Below are 18,108 nucleotides of genomic sequence, written 5' to 3'. Positions count from 1 at the left end.
ATGTAGAGGACAAATATTAGTTAACATTATCCAAACCAAACTAACAAGTTTAACTATACCACTTTCTCAACATTACTCCATAGCAGAAAGAATTTATTGGGCAATTGGGGGGAGACACCATTAATTTGATGAATAAAAAAAAATAGCCATCCCATTTCTAAACCCAAACTTTTGAACTATTTTGTATAAGTTGGGAAGTTCCCCACAAATTGTGTCGAGACCATCATCCAATTGCTATCCCGAAATGATTATTTAAGTATTCTTATGAAAGATTCAACATGTTATGTAAGAAAAGAAATTATATCATAAGTTGAATATGAGTACTAAAAATAGTTGTAACATAAGAATAGTGCATACCGTGTTATCTAGTAATTCCCTTGCGTTACCAACGACCTCCACTAGGCACTTTTACTAAGATTTGTAGTTGTACCATTAGGGCCACTAAGGAAGACATGTGTGGTGTCATCATTTACAGTAGTCTCGTACCATACATTGAATATTGTGTAGTATTGGCCCTATGTCTCGCATATAACTGAGGCAACAACAGTCTGTTTGTCCTTCGCCTAACTAGTCTTTTATGTCTTTATCAGATTGGTGAATAGACTTGTAATAAAATATTGACTGTTTTTTTGAACGATGGTGAGGCAAACCTCAGTGAGGACGCTGAGTCCCGTTGTGGGGGTATATATGATACCCTTAGGCAAATCTCATATCAACAAAGCATGAGAAAGATACTAGGTTTTTTTGTACTCTATCTATGTATCTCACATCAGTTAGTGGTGGGAGAATTTAACTAGTTAAATAGCATGTGAGCTCCTTAAATTGTTAAGACACGTTTTGGGTTGCAAAGCCTAAAAGCAAAACCATGATGGACTGTGTGTTCAAAGTGGACAATATCTTGACAATGGGACAAGTTATTGGACTAGGGATGTTACAACCTAGGAAATATTCCTCCTTCAATCGAGGCCATTCTACATAATCAATGTAGTTAGATACCTTTGTGTCATACCCGAAGGTTAGATCAGTGACACTAAACCTTTGCTCCTCCAAATCCAATAAGTGCCCAAAACAAATTGGCCTAAATAAGGCTCTCTGAGTCATTGTGAGTTTCTCCCTAATAGCGGTCACGATGTCCATTTTCATCCTAAGCATCATGTGCACTTGAAATTTGAATGCCTTATAGAACCTGTATGCCCCCACTTAGTAGTTGATTGCATATCCCTAAAATAATTAATCATTTCAGTAATTACATTGGCATAAGATCCATAAAATGTATAATAACAAACAAAAGATTGAAGAATAGGTTGGCGAGGAAAGCAAAGAATGGTTGGCGACCTCATCAACTTGTTCTTCCAAATAAATCCTAAAATGTCAACTAAAATCATACTTAATCATGCTTAAAACAATAAATCAAGTCTCATTTTCCTATTAAATTCAAAATCTAACAAGCCTTGACTAGAAATTTCTGCATAATCTAACAAAATTATGCAAAAATTTCTACTCAAGTTAGGTTAGTGACCTTTGGCAAGGTTGCCAACCTGTTCTTCCCTCAACTATAGCAACCTAGTTTTAAAATACTCAACCAAGACAACAATCCATACAAAACAATCAATAAACAACAATTTATTTAACAAGTCCATAAAAAATAATCCATTCAAATGCCTATAAACATAAATCCATTCAACATTCGAAAATCGGGGAAGAAACTCCCCTATCGTCCTACTATTACGTTGTCTGCTACCAATCCTTGATGTTGCGTCGTTGTTGTTGGTTGTGATGGATGAAGGTTTTGGCGTCATCATTGGCTTTGATCGGACAACCCTTTGACAGCTTCGTCGACTTTGATTAGTGAAGGCTTTGATCAAATCGTTATGGCAGCAAGATTCCACACAGATTGGTGATGGGTGGTTGGTTGCTTGAAAATGCTTGAAGGGTTTAAGGGATGCTTAAAAGGTGTGTGATTGGTTGCTTGAAATGTAGATTCTCACCAAAGGTCAAAAACTCTTACGCTTCAGTTTTAGTTTCATGCGTAAACAGTAGCAAGGTCAAAGTTCACACTTGAGCAATAACCACCAACACTATATGGTCAAATGAGGGGCATTTTTAAAATTCTTCTCAATTTGTGATAGAACGGTTTAAGGTTTTATTTGTGTGATAATTTTGTATATTCAATTGCTTTTTGTGATAAAAATTTTAATATCCCTTAACTCAATGTAAAGGAGGGGTTAGTACAACTCAACTCAAATTTAGCACTATTAATTTGATATTGGGTTACATAGTTGATTGGCAATAAATTTTTTGAAGAAATTATTAGAAAATAAAAAAAGACATTAAAAATGAAAAAGAAAAATCACAGGGATGTAAGTTGCAGAAAAATACAAATTAACAAAAAAATATTTAAAAAATTATCAAATAAAAATAAATTTATTGATAAATTTTTGGTGATTCGATTAAGTAAAAGTAGGGTAACATCAGCTCGAATTCAACTTATCTGAGTCTGGACATTAATTGGAGCTCAAACATCTCAGATTAAATAAGTAGGCATATTATTTTATTTTTCGATCTAACGAATTACAAATGTTTATCCGTAGCTGCCTTGAGAATAAAAGCGAGGAATAAGACGCTAGAATATATTGTTGAAGTCTATTGCAACTCTCCTGTATCCGATGCCCTCTGACACGTTTTACTTCAATGAAACTTACACGTGTTTGTAATTAAATCTCTTAAAGTAAAATTTAACTTTGAAGCATTTTATTACTGCAATTAAAGAATGAATAATCTTATAAAAACGAGTAAACATTCTTTAGTGATTTTTGTCGCTTCATTAACACTTGTTTGAAATCTTTCCATTTACTTTTAGGGAGAAGAAATCTATCTTTTATTTCTTTTATAAAGTATTTTACTTCTCACAAAGGCTCTTATTATTTTCTTTTTTTGTTTTAATTCATAAATGCATAAATTGAAAACCAAAAATCTAGTCGCTTGGATTTGCAATTAAATATGGGAAATTAATAAATTATCCAAAATTAAAGGGTGCAAAAAAATTACCCAAACTTTTTAAATTTAAACAAAACTATCCTATTTTATTATGAAGACGAAAATACCCTTCATGAAAAAACAAAGAAAACGATGAAGTTTCGTTCCCAACCACACGAAATTGTATACTTTGATGCACGAAGCCACTTACTCTTTAATGGAATTTCTCAGATGAATTTGACAACATGTTTGACAATAAAAATAAATGAAAAAGGTTAGTAAAACAATTCTAGTCATATTTTTATGCATTTTAGTGTAAGATTTGGTTGATTAGATGTGGTATTTGGGTGTTTTCGAATTAAAATATTTGTTGAAATTACTTGATTTATTGGTGTTTAGGCCTAATTTTCTTAAGGTTTTTGTTTAGATTATTTGTAGAGTTGACTATTGATAAAATGATATTTGAAAAACAAAGTTTGAGAGGTGAAATCTCACCACACAAAATTAGCAGTCACCATACAAAGTTTTGTTCACCACATGAATTCATCTAGTGAGATTTCTTATAGACAAAGAGGTTTTGTGTATTTTTCAAACTTTCTAGACCACACGAATTTGTGTGGTTAGGGGCCAAAATGTGAGTTTTTAAATACTGAATCGTGTGGTAGGGTAAAATTACAATTTTGCAAAATTAGTTGCCACGTGAATTTGTGTGGTGGGTGTTAGGGGCCAAAGTGAAATTTTCAAAATTATGGGTGTTTTATGATATTTTTCATATGAGGGGGCAAATTAAATTTTTTTCATTTTAAGGTTTTTTGACATATAGAATTCGAATTTGAGGTATTTTTTTTTTTTAAATGCATTTATGTTAAGAATTGAATCATTTTTAATATAAAATTAATATAATTATAATTTAATTTTTTTACAGAGATCTCGACAAAAGAGAAAAAGGGATGAGGGAAAATATAAAATGAGATTTCCTATCGAAAAGTATTTCAAAGCTTAAGTTACAATGCATGAATATAGAGACGTAGGAACCGTGATTAAGAAATATTGACAGAGTCATAGTTACAAATGTTATAGATACATTAACGTCTAAAAATGGATATATAAAATTAACATTGACATATATAACAATTACAATCCCAAATCTTATAGAAACATTGATAAGTACAATCACAAGTTTTAAAAATAAAATTAAAATACACAATCACAAACTTTATATATAAAGTAACAAGTACAATCACAAATTTTATACCAAAATGAACGAGTACAATCACAAGTGCAGTTATCTTTAGTCTTTCTTTTTAGTTACTGAACTTGATGGTATGGATCTAGGTATCAGAACAGGACTCTTGCAATTTTGTCTCGTATGTCCAAGTTGTTGATATAGACTACAAATTAGTTGTTCAACAACCTCACCTTGTGAAGGATGTCTGTTTTTATTTTTTGGACATCTTATGTAATGATGATGGACGAATGGTGGATGGATGACATGTGCCTCCTTTGCATGCAACCACTCTGATTGATCTTGTAATGGATTAACAGTCTCTACGTAAATTACACAATAAAAGGCAACGTTATAGTAAGGATGCACCCATTGAACATAAGTAGTGAGCATCATATATCTTGCAACGGCAATGGTATGCATGTAGAGAATCTATGATAGTTGAAATTTTCTACATGTACATGTTCGCTTCGCAAGGTTGACCATACCATCATATTGGCCACTTTCCAAAACTTTGTATCATTGAGATGAAATGGGAAGTACCTCCAAGTTTGAAGACTTTTACACATATTTGACAATCTTCTCTTCTACTCAAGGTGTTATCAAGTTGGTTTAGCATCTACAAATCATATAAACATCAACACATATAGAAAGTAATCAAGTATAAGTATACATAAACACATTTATAACATGTTATATTATTGAATATATACTTACTTGCATGATTTCTCCTTTTATAAAACCATCGTTGTAATATATCTCTGATGAACTCGACAAGCATAGTAATGGGCAAACCCCGAGCATGTTTGACAAGTGCATTAAATAACTCAGTGATATTGGTAGTCATTATATTGTACTTATGCGTTGGGAAATATGCCCTTGCCCATCAATTATAACCCACTTTACACAAGTATGCTACTGCATCAGAGTGCATACGGGACAATGACTTCATTATCTCTTGAAATTCATACTTTTTATATGTCTTAGCTGTTTTCTAATACATCCACGTGACTTTCTCATTCTTCTTGTACTTGGATCGCATGTTACAGTGAAGGTGATGGCAACAACAACCATGATGCACATTTGGAAAGACTTCAGCTATTGCAGAAAAGATACTGACATATTGATTTGAAATCATTGCTAAATGAGGTACCTCACGCAAACAATCCATCAACTTTGTTAAAAACCAACACCATGTGTCGTAATCTTCCTTAGGGCTGATGCTAAAAGCCAATAGGTATATCTGACTATTACCATCCAATGCAACAATAATAAATAATTGGCTTAAATATCTACCCTTTAAGAAGACAACGTTAACATAAATGACTAGACAATTATATTGTTGGAATGCACGAATAGTACAACCCAATGTCATATAAAAGTATTTAAATCATTCTTACTCATCCGTTAGTGTATGTGTCATAGTCCCTAGATTACAACATACTAAATTATAATAATACTCTAGCAGTAACATAAACGACTCTTTTGATGTGTCCCTCAATGATTGAGTGTCTAATTTCTCATCTACTATGCTTATGCATATGATATATCAATTTTATATCAGTTGGCAATATCCATAATGATCTCCTTAGGTTGATACACACGATTAACCAATATAAATCTGGTCCTCAAAATTTGCCCTAAAATTCAAGCCCCCACTTTTCTATGATGAGGCAATATCAGATCTTTAGAACATGTGTTCTGGCTATCCATACGATGTAGTTCAAATTTGTCACTTTCTCTCACCATGTTTGCTCGTGCACGTCAATTACAGGACTAATTATGACATTTAACCTCTCATCTGAGTGGGTCTAACTTGTGCACTTTAAACTAATATCCCTTCTCAAGAGCATCTTGACTTACAACATCAATGACATGTTATTTACTTGAAAATAATGTACTAATTTTTGGAGAATCACCATCTCTTTGCACTCCTCGACTTGTAGATGTGGATGGCTGGTCAGGAAATTTAGGTAACCAATGAAATGCATTAATACAAACATTCCTACCATCAAGATTTGTTTGCGGAAAACTACTTGTACCTTCAATATCTTCATTAACATGTGTCTTCTCTTCAAACTCTGGTTTCTTGATAGGAATATCATGCATAACCTTCTCATCAAATTCACTCCAATCTGAAAATTTTTCTTTATTGCGACAAACAAATTCTTTTGCATTGTACAATACATCAACATGAGCATAATTTAAGTATGCAAAGTCTTCCTCAGAAAATTCTTATTTCAAATTGATTCCGATATTTTGAACTCCTCCTAAACTAATCTCATAATCTTGTAAATAAGTACTCGGCTCACCACCTTATAAACTCTCATCTACTTGTTGAACCTCATAACTATTATCATTAAGTGTAGTTGTTGCAAAAACTAAAACAAATTCTTTAAAGAGATTAGACAGATCATTAAAAACCCCAACATCTTCATCATTTAAAATTTCAATAGGGATGTCTTGATCTCATGCTTATTTGAATGTTATTTACCCTTCGATTTATGTTATACTTTTCGCTAATTATTTAGATTAATCCCTGAAATATCATATAGTCTAGAATTTTAATCAATTTCCTACTACCTCTAAAATATTTTTTTACGTTGTCACCCATTTCTATCAATTCCCCCCACTATCTAATTGAAACATATTCCACCATTTAAATTAATCCTACAATGAAATATATAATCAACATAAATAACATGACCAAAAATACTACTGAAAGATTTATGTTACATTATTTTATTATTAAGTTTGAGTTTCGTGATTTTACATCTATTGCATAATTGCACCTGTTCTATAATTCTACTACATATTGTGACTATTAATATGCTTTGAATAATTTGATACTAATTATTGAAAATATTACTTTATCCCGATATCATCAAATATCATTTTACCCTCAAATATTACCTAATATTTTTAATAATTTTTATTGTAAAATATCATTTTACTTTCAAATATTATCTAATAGATTAATACTCTTTATTACAAAATATCATTTCACCCCTCACTATTATAATTACAAATTACCTCTATAATTTTTTATTATTTTAATTTTTACAGACAACTCTAAGTTATTATATAAGACACTAATAATGATTGAAGTTATAGTATATATAAATATCTCGATATCACAAACTTTTTTCTGTTCACTCAAAATCATAATCATGAATTTTTTTCTCTCTTTGGAAATCTCTTTCGGATAATGAATAAAATTGTATATGTTAATAAATAAATGAAAAGATACAGCTAATATAGAATAAAGGAAGAGTATTTTTGATATTTTTCTAGATATTTAAGACATTTTTATTTAACTCCTTCAAAATCTGGGTATTTTTGTTTAAGTGACAAAATTATGGATAAATTTTTTATAACCCATAAAATATGGGTAATTTAATTAATTTCTCATTAAATACTTTGTCAGATTTATTTCTTGAGCTGTGAATACCAATTAAAATTTGCATTAACCTTACTATATAAACTGAATTTCATGTGGGGTATATTTTATATATTAAAAACTATCACAATTTTGTGTTCCCCTGATGTGACAATAATTTAATTATATAAAAATTGTGCCCAGTCAAATATTATCTCTCGATGCCCTGAGAATACAGTAAAGAATAAAGTGTGGAATCTTTGAAACAATATTGCCCCCTTTCACACCAATTTTCTGATATCATATTCTCCACTGCAAATGGTGCCAAGAAATTTTGTCAAAAAGTAAGTAGACTTTTAATTCTTAATTTTTCTTATTACTTGTCAAATATTATCTCTTGATGCCCTGAGAATACAGTAAAGAATCAAATGTGGAATCTTTGAAACAACATTGCCCCTTTCACACCAATTTTCTGATATCATATTCTCCACTGCAAATGGTGCCAAGAAATTTTGTCAAAAAGTAAGTGGACTTTTAATTCTTAATTTTTACGAGGGAAATTGAAATTTTTACCACTATTTGATCCCGTGTATACAAAAATATCACATATCCTAAAGCTTAAACAAATATACCACAATAGTAATCAACTTCTCCAAAATATCTTTCTTTAATCTTTCATGCATATATTCTCTCTCTCTTCTTCTCTGCAACTTTTTTTCTCTCTTCTTCCTCTTCTTTCAAAGTGATAAAGAAATCATGCAGAGAGATCATTACTCTCTTCATCCTCATCTTCAAAAGCAAAAGAAGGAAGGAAAAAACTGAATTCTTCAGATTAAGAATTTTTCTAAGTGAGGATATAAAAAAAAAAAGAGCAACCCATAAAAAAACTCAATCACATCCACTTTATACCTTGGAAGAAATGGCTATCGAAGAAGATCATTTGGTAGGATTTAACTAGAAAAAAAAATTTGCATTTAAGGATTAAAACTAAAAAAAAAAGGTGAAAGTTGCTGGGTTTTCTGGGTTGGCGTTAACAACAAGGGTTGGCGTTAAACGCCAACCCTGCTCATATTTACATATAAGGGTTGGCGTTGTGTATATATATTATTAAATAATATTATTATATATTATAATTATATTATAATAATATTATTATATTATATATATTATTATAATATTATATATAAAATATAATATATATAATATTATATATTATAATAATATATTAAAATTATATAATATTATAATATATATTATATATATATAATATATAATATATAATATATTATATATATTACCAGTAAGGGTTGGCGATTCGCCAACCCTTATTAAGTATTGTATATATTTTATATATTATAATATTTATAATTATATAATATATTATATTATATAATTACATATAAATCATATATTATAATATATTATATAATTATATAATGTATTATATATAATAAAATATATATATAACATGTTATATTATATTATATTAATTTGAAGAATTCTTAATATTATACTATTATATAATAATATATTATATAATTTATATTATATTTTAATTATAATATTTCGTTAAAAAAACTGATTGGTAGACCTATATAACCTTATTCTGTATATTTCAGATTTCAGAATAAGAATGACATTTAATTAAAAAAACTGAAAAAAAAAATAAAAAAGATTTTTGAAGGTTGGCGTTGACGTCAACCCTTGGCATTACGCCAACCAATAATAATAAAAAGCGGGCAAAAGGTTGGCGTACGCCGACCCATAATATATTAAAAACAGGTGAAGGATTGGCGTGAGCCAACTAGGGATGGCAACGGGGAGGGCGTTATATATTATTATTTACATATAAGGGTTGGCGTTATATATAATTAACAAGGCGCCAAGGCGCCAAGGGTTGGCGTTGACGCCAACCCCTGGTTCCCAGCACACGCCTTTTTTATTTTTTCGTTAAATATAATTTTTTTTTTCAGTTTAAATCCTTAAATGTTAATTTTTCATTTTTTTTCAGTTAAATCATACTAAATGCTCTTCTTCAATCGTCATTTCTTTCAGCCTATAAAGTGGATGTGATTGAGTTTTTATGGGTTACTTCTTTTTTTATTATCCTTACTTTGAAGAATTTTTAATCTGAAGAATACAGTATTTTCTTTCCTTCTTTTGTTTTTGAAGATGAGGAAGAAAAGAGAGTGATTCTTTTATCACTTTGAAAGAAGAGGAAGAAGAGAGAAAAAAGTTGCAGAGAAGAAGAGAGAAAATGTCTGCATGAAAAATTAAAGAGGGGCATTTTGGGGAAGTTGATTACTGTTGTGGTATATTTGTTTAAACTTTAAGATATGTGACATTTTTGTATACGTGGATTAAAATATTGGTAAAAATTTTAATTTCCCTTTTTCTTATTACTTGACAAACAATTTCAACAAGTTTTATACAAGGCCAAACGACTATTTTCCACCCAAGGTTTGATGTTTTCTCAAAAATCCCCCCTTTAACTATGAAAACACCAAACACCCACCCATGACCGGTTAGATTTAACCAAACCCTAATGGTGGTAGGGGTAAAATCATCATTTTTGCTATAATATTAAAAATAAACTAAAATAGAATCTAATTTTGCCCCCCTAAACTTTAAAAACTAAAATTTTCCCCCAGCCTAAGTTTTAAAAAATGGCAGTTTCACCCTAGGGTTTGATTTTGAAATCTCCAGCGATCGTTCCGACTCCATTGTCGACGACCTCTCCCTCCCGAAGCAGCCTCTCCTTCCGATGAATGTTTTTCTCCCATTTGGAGGCTCGATCGGCGTCGGCTTCGCCTTGAGAGACGAAGAACTTCGTCGGGGAAGACGATCGTCTTCCCAGAAGAAGACCTCTGGGAAGACGACCGTCTTCCCAAACGAAGACGACGACGTCGGCTTCATCTGGGGAGACGAAGAACTTCGTCTTCCCCGACGAAGTTCTTCGTCTCCCAAGGCAAAGCTGACGCCGATCGAGCCTCCAAATGGGAGAAAAACATTCGCTGGAAGGAGAGGCTGCTTCGAGAGGGAGAGGCCGTCGGCAATGGAGCCGGAACGGTCGCCGGAGATTTCAAAACCAAACCCTAGGGTGAAACTGCCATTTTTTAAAACTTAAACTGGGGAAAAATTTTAGTTTTTAAAGTTTAGGGGGGCAAAAAGAGATAAAATTTTCAAGCGTTAGGGTTTGGTTAAATCTAACCGGCCATGGGTGGGTATTTGGTGTTTCCATAGTTAAAAGGGAGACTTTTGAGAAAACATCAAACCTTGGGTGGGAAATAGTCGTTTAGCCTTTATACAAACTTAAATAATTATAATAATAATAACATTATATTATTTTATAAGTTTTCAAGAAAATTACAGTATTCTTGACTATTAAAATTTATAAAATTTAGTGTACTATTTAAACTAAACCTTAAAGAAAGTCGATAAAAATTGTATTTGAAACAATTTAATTGTAATTAGCTTGATTTTGGATATCTTTAAGTTGAGAAACTTGGAGACAGAGTCCAGTTTGTTCCTACCAATGATCTTGGATTACAAAATTTAATAAATTGACATTATCTTGTAATGTTTTGAAATTCAAATGTGTCTGCTGGCCAACGTCAATGTTCAACTTTGCAAGTTCCGTTTGCTATAAATGAATGCCCGACTTGATCAATGTTTTTATGTTTCCTGATTACCCACCAACTTAATGTTTAAATATTACAAAAAAACAAAGGTCAGTTAAAATGCATCAATTTTCAAAGTATGAGTGTATTAAAGTTGACCAAATTAACCCATTATGTGGTCATGGAATATGTCAAAAGAGTTCCCAGGCTTACGGCTTTGATCTTAAATGCTGAAAATTTATTTATTTTAGGGTTTTTAAAGTGACCAATTTGTTTCTTTTTTTAAAAGAAATTGTCAATAATTAAACTATTAATAATTTATTGACTTCTAATGAAGTTGGATGAAGTACTTGGCTATAATTATGATCTCCGTGGTTTCGTATATTGTCGGTCATAATTGTTTTTGCAAGAAATTATGATAACTTTTATAAATTTTTTAAGGTGCAAAGCTGTTTCCCGCCCAAACTTTGATAAAATGGTTTTTTTATCTTTTATATTTAAAAAAATATTTTTTCATCGATATGTTAAATTTATAAATAAAATTTATTATTTTATAAAATTGGTGAAAAAACTTAAATTCTTTTACTTTTAATAAATTTAAATAATAGTTTTTTATGTAAAAATTTGTATTTTTAGCTGTCCCTAATTAATTATTACAAAAAATACAAAATATAAAAAGTTGTCATTGAAACATTCCTCGTCCACTGCACCATCCTTGCATCCTCACCAACAAACCTTTCAATATTCTGCAACTGTGTAATTGTGTCCTTCCACTAGCACCACACAAATTTACCATTGTTGCTGCCCTTGCTCATTGTCAACTTGATTTAGATCTACTAACTCTCATTTAGATTTGCTTCTTCTCTCTCATATTTACTTCTGATGGGTTCTATTTTGGTTGGATTTTGTTGTTTTACTAACTCTGAGACATTTCATCACCTACATAAGCATAATGCACACTAACATCCGCTAGCTTTCCATAGATTATTTTGGCGGCAAAAAAATAAGAAAAGAGATGGAAGAAAAACAAAGAAAGCTAGGGAGGAAAAAAAAAATAAAGTAGTTAAAGTGAAAATGTATTTTTTATATTATTAGAAGTGTAATATTATCCCTATTATATATTTTACAAAATAACAAAAATATATAATTTGACTATAAAAACCAAAATAAAACCCCCTATAACCTTGAAAATTTTAAAGTTTAATATATAATAAATATTAATATAACCTTTAAAATTTCAAGTTGATCATTCTTAAATTTTATTATTTCTTAATTAATCTTATATATTTTATTTTTATTTAAAATTAATTTTTTTTTATTTTTGAGCTCATCATTAATTAAAATTAATGTTTGATTTTGACCAAGGGGTAAGAAAATAGACTTTGTTGTTTCATGGGTGGAAAAACAATTGGACATTTTTCCAATCATCTGACTTAAACTGATTTTAACATAGATGAATTATGATAAACTCTTATTTTAAAAATTCCTCGGAATTTATAAGGCGAGGGACTTAAAATAATTTTTTGTTTTTATTAATTTTTAGTAATTGATATAATTACAAATCTTTCATGAAGATTTTGCATTTATTAGAATTAGATTTTATGGATTCTTAACTAAATATTGTAGTTATAGTAAGGGAATTTCCTAAATTGTACTTCTGTAAAAATTTAATCTAATTAAACAAATTTCTAACATTAATTTAATTGAACTAGAAGATATGAAATGAAGCCCTAAACTGGAATATAGACCATTCTTTTTGAGCAATAAATTTCTCCACTGTTGCATTTCAGTGGGTCGCCGAAAGTCGTGACACCAAAAAAACCCAGCGAAGAAAAATATAGGTGTCCTTTCAAGGGTCGGTCTTCTTCGTTGAAGTTGATTGATTCAATTCAACCAATTCAACGGTCCTTGATGTTTAATTGGCATTTGCCGTATCGATACCGCCTGACATCACGTTCTGTTGTCAGCCAAGACACAAATTAAAAACACTTGGCGTCAAAAGAAATAATGATAAAATATCTAGTCAAATCGCGTTTTCTCAGTTCCAAAGAATGAAGTTGGTGAGCGATGCTTCGTCGTTCCCCCGTTGCATTTTGGCGCTATAAATACTAAACTGCCTTTCCCGAATTTATTCAAAAGTTTAGCAATTACAATACCAAAGAGCTCCATTTTTCCTCTTTAATTTCTCTTCGTCAATTAAAATGGCTCTTTCCAAGACAGCTTCTGAATCCGATGTCTCAATTCATTCCACCTTTGCCTCCCGCTACGTCCGAAACTCGCTTCCTAGGTATGTGTGTATATGTATATATATTCTATTTTTATTATTTTTTGAAGTGGTTTTTTGATAATGATGATGATGGTGGTGGTGGTGGCGGTGCAGGTTTCAAATGCCGGAGAACTCGATACCGAAGGAGGCGGCGTACCAGATCATAAACGATGAGCTGATGCTTGATGGGAATCCCAGGTTGAACTTGGCTTCATTTGTGACGACATGGATGGAGCCTGAATGTGATAAGCTTATGATGGCTGCCATTAACAAGAACTATGTTGACATGGATGAATACCCTGTCACCACTGAGCTTCAGGCATATTCTTTCTCTATATTATTAAATAACTATCCATATGTAACACAGTTGATGAGTCAGTTCGGCTAACAATTAAAATCTGTGATTGTGTTTTTGATACAGAACCGATGCGTGAACATGATAGCAAGGCTATTCAACGCTCCATTGGAGGAGACAGAGGCGGCGGCGGGGGTTGGAACCGTGGGATCATCGGAGGCAATTATGCTGGCAGGCCTTGCATTTAAAAGAAAGTGGCAAAACAAGCGCAAGGCCGAAGGCAAACCTTGTGACAAACCCAATATTGTTACTGGAGCCAACGTTCAGGTAATCATACAATTAGTAAATTAATTGTGAGATTAATTTGCTCAAGATGACGATGAACCTGATCGGCATATTATGTGTAGGTTTGCTGGGAGAAATTTGCAAGGTATTTCGAAGTGGAGCTGAAGGAAGTTAAACTACGTGAAGGTTACTTCGTGATGGACCCAGTCAAAGCTGTAGAAATGGTGGACGAAAACACTATTTGTGTTGCTGCCATCCTCGGTTCTACTCTCAATGGAGAATTTGAAGATGTCAAACTCTTGAATGATCTTTTGCTAGAGAAGAACAAGCAAACTGGGTACATGTCATAGTCAATCATATATATATATATATATTGACTCTCTTATTTGAACCGTATTAAACAAGTTTAATTATTCTAGACTCATGGTAAACTTCATTTTTGCTGAATTTTCAGATGGGATACCCCAATTCATGTTGATGCTGCCAGTGGTGGATTTATAGCTCCATTTTTGTACCCAGAGCTTGAATGGGATTTTAGGCTTCCACTAGTGAAAAGCATTAACGTTAGTGGCCACAAATATGGGCTTGTGTACGCCGGAATTGGGTGGGTTATATGGAGGAGCAAAGAGGATTTGCCTGAAGAACTCATCTTCCATATTAACTACCTTGGAGCTGATCAACCCACTTTCACTCTGAATTTCTCCAAAGGTAACCACACTGATTACTTCCACAATTCATATTATACAACCCTGTAATCCACTTCAAAAAAGTGTTTCTCTCGAACTTCAGCAAATAAGGAGTAACAATTGAGCTTAGTTATTTCAACATAATCTTCTGAAATTTGATTATCTCTCGCAGGTTCCAGTCAAGTCATTGCTCAATACTACCAACTAATCCGATTAGGGTGGGAGGGATACCGAAATGTAATGGAGAATTGTCACGAAAACGCAATGGTACTCAAACAAGGATTGAAGAAGACTGGCCGCTTCAACATCGTTTCAAAGGACGATGGAGTTCCATTGGTAGCCTTTTCTCTCAAGGACAACAAACGCCATGACGAATTCAAGGTAGCCGAAATGCTGCGTCGTTTCGGATGGATTGTGCCGGCATACACCATGCCCGCAGACGCTCAACACATTACCGTGCTTCGAGTTGTGGTTAGAGAAGACTTCTCTCGCACCCTGGCTGAGCGTCTGGTGCTGGACATCACAAAGGTGCTGCACGAGCTCGATAATCTCCCTGCAAAATTGTCTGTCACTTCTCAACACAGCAATGGAAAGAATGGCACAGTGGTGAAGAAGACTGTGATTGAAACTCAGAGGGAAGTCACTGCTTATTGGAAGAAATTCGTCCTGGAAAGCAAAACTAACAAGAACAAAATTTGCTAAATGCATGTAGCATTTATCGGATCAAATCTTTTGGTGTTAATTTGCTGAGGTCGATGAGTTAATTAGTGTATTTCTGACTGTTAAATTAATTAATTCGGCTTGTTGGACGCCTTAGTGAGCTTCATATTTGCAGATGTAATGATATTTTTTTGCTTTGTTATGTGTTCGTTTATCCACGGTAGAGGCAGGAAAACGAAAAGTGCGCTGCGTTTTGTACCGGGGGATAAAAAGGAAAATTCATTATGGCTGTTTTATTTCTTAATAAATTCAGGCTGGCTCTGGCATGGCGCATTGGGATCATGGGTTGGGTCAAACCTTAGGTTTGTACAGTAATGAATTTTAGAGTGAGCGACCATAGATTTTTGAAAGCCTAAAGTCATATATATATATATAGGGTACCTTCCCATAGTATGGGATAGACCTGGCCACGGGCCAACCCATGAATCGGACTAAAACTGACTCGAATAAAACTGGAATCGAAACCGACAAACCCAGAACCGAACTGAATCGAAACCGAAATCGAAACCGAAATTTAGAGGTTCGATTCCAGTTTACTTAATTTTGAACCATGAAACCGCCAGTTCACATCCGGTTTATGAACCGACATGTAAACCGATGGTTTACTGTGCTGAACTGAAAAATTTTTAATTTTTTTTATTTTTTTAAAATTTATTAAAGAGCCAACGGTTCCCTGCGCAGGGAACTGTTGGCTTTGAAAAGAAAATTCTAGGGAACCGTTGGTCCCCTGCAATTTTTAAAATCACATTTCACCCCCCTATTTTTTAATTTTTTTCAAAAATTTTTTTTCCTATATATATACCCATTCAAATTTCAATCTCTCCACTCTCTCACTCAATCATTCAAACTCTCATTCTCATTCTTTCAACTCTTAATACTCTTTCAATATTTCAATTCAATCAAATTCTCTTAAATTTAATTAAATTCTTTCTTAATTTTTTGTTAATTTCAATTTCAATTTTTATTATACAATTCATAATTAATTATAGAATTTATTTGTATAATTAATTTTATTTATTATTATTTTATTATCTTTCATAATTAATCATATAATTTATTTATTATCAAAAAATGGCAAGTAGTGAAAATTCTTCCGGTAATAGGAGATTTGGTCAATATTCACATATATCAAATATGAATGAAAATCAATTTATAGATGATTTTTCAACACAAAAAAATGAAAGCCAATATGTAGAGGTGGAGCAACAACAACAGATGGAGATAGAACAACACTCTCAAAAAATTTCTACATCCGATATTTTCAAGATTCATTTCAAAAAAATACAAAAGGAAGATGGTAATTTCGATATTGCTTGCAATTATTGTAGACAAATTTATAAATTCAAACAAGGAGATGGAACAACAATTATTGTAGATATGCAAAGGTAAGAAAACTACGTAGACTTTGATTCTTCTAAACCCCAAAAAGATACGTAAGAAACTTAATTGAAAAATTAAGTTCAAGCCTTTCTTTTAATTTTCAATTATTGTAATTAATAATTTAAAAATTAAATCAAGATCATGTATTAGAATTGACAGTTCAATGTCGGTTTCAAACCGGGGTTATAAACCAGAATCGTCGGTTATGAATCGTGAACGAACAATCCTATTACGGTTTCGATTCAGGGTCCTTAATTTTTCGAACCATGAACTGGCAGTTTCGAACCGAAACCACCGATTCATGAACCGTGGTCAGGACTAGTATGGGATCATGGCCAGACTATTTAAACATTTTTTTTTAATTTTAATTAATATTTTTAAATATAAATTATTTTTTAATTATTAAAACTAAGAACAGTATCTTAAACATTTTATTTATAATCTCTCACTTGTGACGAAAGAATACTATGGTTACATGATAAAAAATATTATAAGTTTATAACATAGCATAAATAAATTAATTTACATACTGTATAATTATAAATATAAATAAAATATAAATATCATACCATTTATCTACTTTTCCTCAATATTTAAATTTCTGAATTCATTTCAAATTTTCATTTGGACTTGCTAAATGATATTTTAATGTTGATTAAGACACTTAGATGAAGATAATGATATATGTGATTAATATAGTTACATATAATTAAAAAAGATTATGATACATGTTGAGAAAATAGGCATAATTTGTTTTAAAGGCCATGTATGATTAGTGCTTAATTTGGTTTAATTTGATTGAATGATTAAATTTTGCATGTATGCCAACTTGCACTAATGATGATTAGGTGTTAAGATATGATCTAATGTTGACATGAAATTAAACATTTTAAAAGGTATGTGAAATGACGCATGTGCCCTTTTACTTTGTTTAATGTTGATCAAGTGATGATATCATGTATAAATACCTACTAGCTCTTAATAGTGATTGAGTGTGGTAGTTAACATGAATTGAAATGATGATAAATATAATATTTTTTATATTATACATATACCAACCAACACCTAATATTGATTGAGTGTGAGAGTTAATATAATTATTTGATGTCAATTTAAAAATTAATAATATTAAATTGCATAAGTATGTATGACATCATGACCTATTATTAGATAAAAGTTATCTAAAATAAAAATTAGAGAATATTTATATTAAGTATTATGCCATTTGTAATTGAATTATTGCCCGTTTTTTATTATTTTTTATTGATCAAATTTT

The 18,108-nt window shown here is 31.5% G+C and overlaps 1 protein-coding gene across 1 annotated transcript; it reads left to right on the top strand.

Annotated features, from left to right (window-relative positions):
• The first annotated feature begins 13,315 nt into the window (after positions 1 to 13,315).
• LOC123216180 (glutamate decarboxylase 4) lies at positions 13,316 to 15,552 on the top strand. The gene is made up of 6 exons (XM_044636565.1): positions 13,316 to 13,487; positions 13,581 to 13,785; positions 13,888 to 14,088; positions 14,169 to 14,383; positions 14,501 to 14,754; positions 14,905 to 15,552. The coding sequence occupies exons 1-6, from the start codon at positions 13,402 to 13,404 to the stop codon at positions 15,432 to 15,434; spliced, it is 1,491 nt and encodes a 496-aa protein (XP_044492500.1). The 5' UTR covers positions 13,316 to 13,401; the 3' UTR covers positions 15,435 to 15,552.
• Positions 15,553 to 18,108: the final 2,556 nt, after the last annotated feature.

Source organism: Mangifera indica, chromosome 5, assembly GCF_011075055.1.
Source record: "Mangifera indica cultivar Alphonso chromosome 5, CATAS_Mindica_2.1, whole genome shotgun sequence".
NCBI classification, from domain to species: Eukaryota; Viridiplantae; Streptophyta; class Magnoliopsida; order Sapindales; family Anacardiaceae; genus Mangifera; species Mangifera indica.
Note: the sequence above shows the minus strand (reverse complement) of the source record. Positions and strands in the feature narration are given on the sequence as shown.

Coding starts and splice junctions, on each gene's coding strand:
- LOC123216180 (XM_044636565.1), top strand. CDS start 13,402: ATGGCTCTTTCCAAGACAGCTTCTGAATCCGATGTCTCAATTCATTCC. Junction 13,488..13,580: donor GTCCGAAACTCGCTTCCTAG/GTATGTGTGTAT, acceptor GTGGCGGTGCAG/GTTTCAAATGCCGGAGAACT. Junction 14,089..14,168: donor TTACTGGAGCCAACGTTCAG/GTAATCATACAA, acceptor TATTATGTGTAG/GTTTGCTGGGAGAAATTTGC.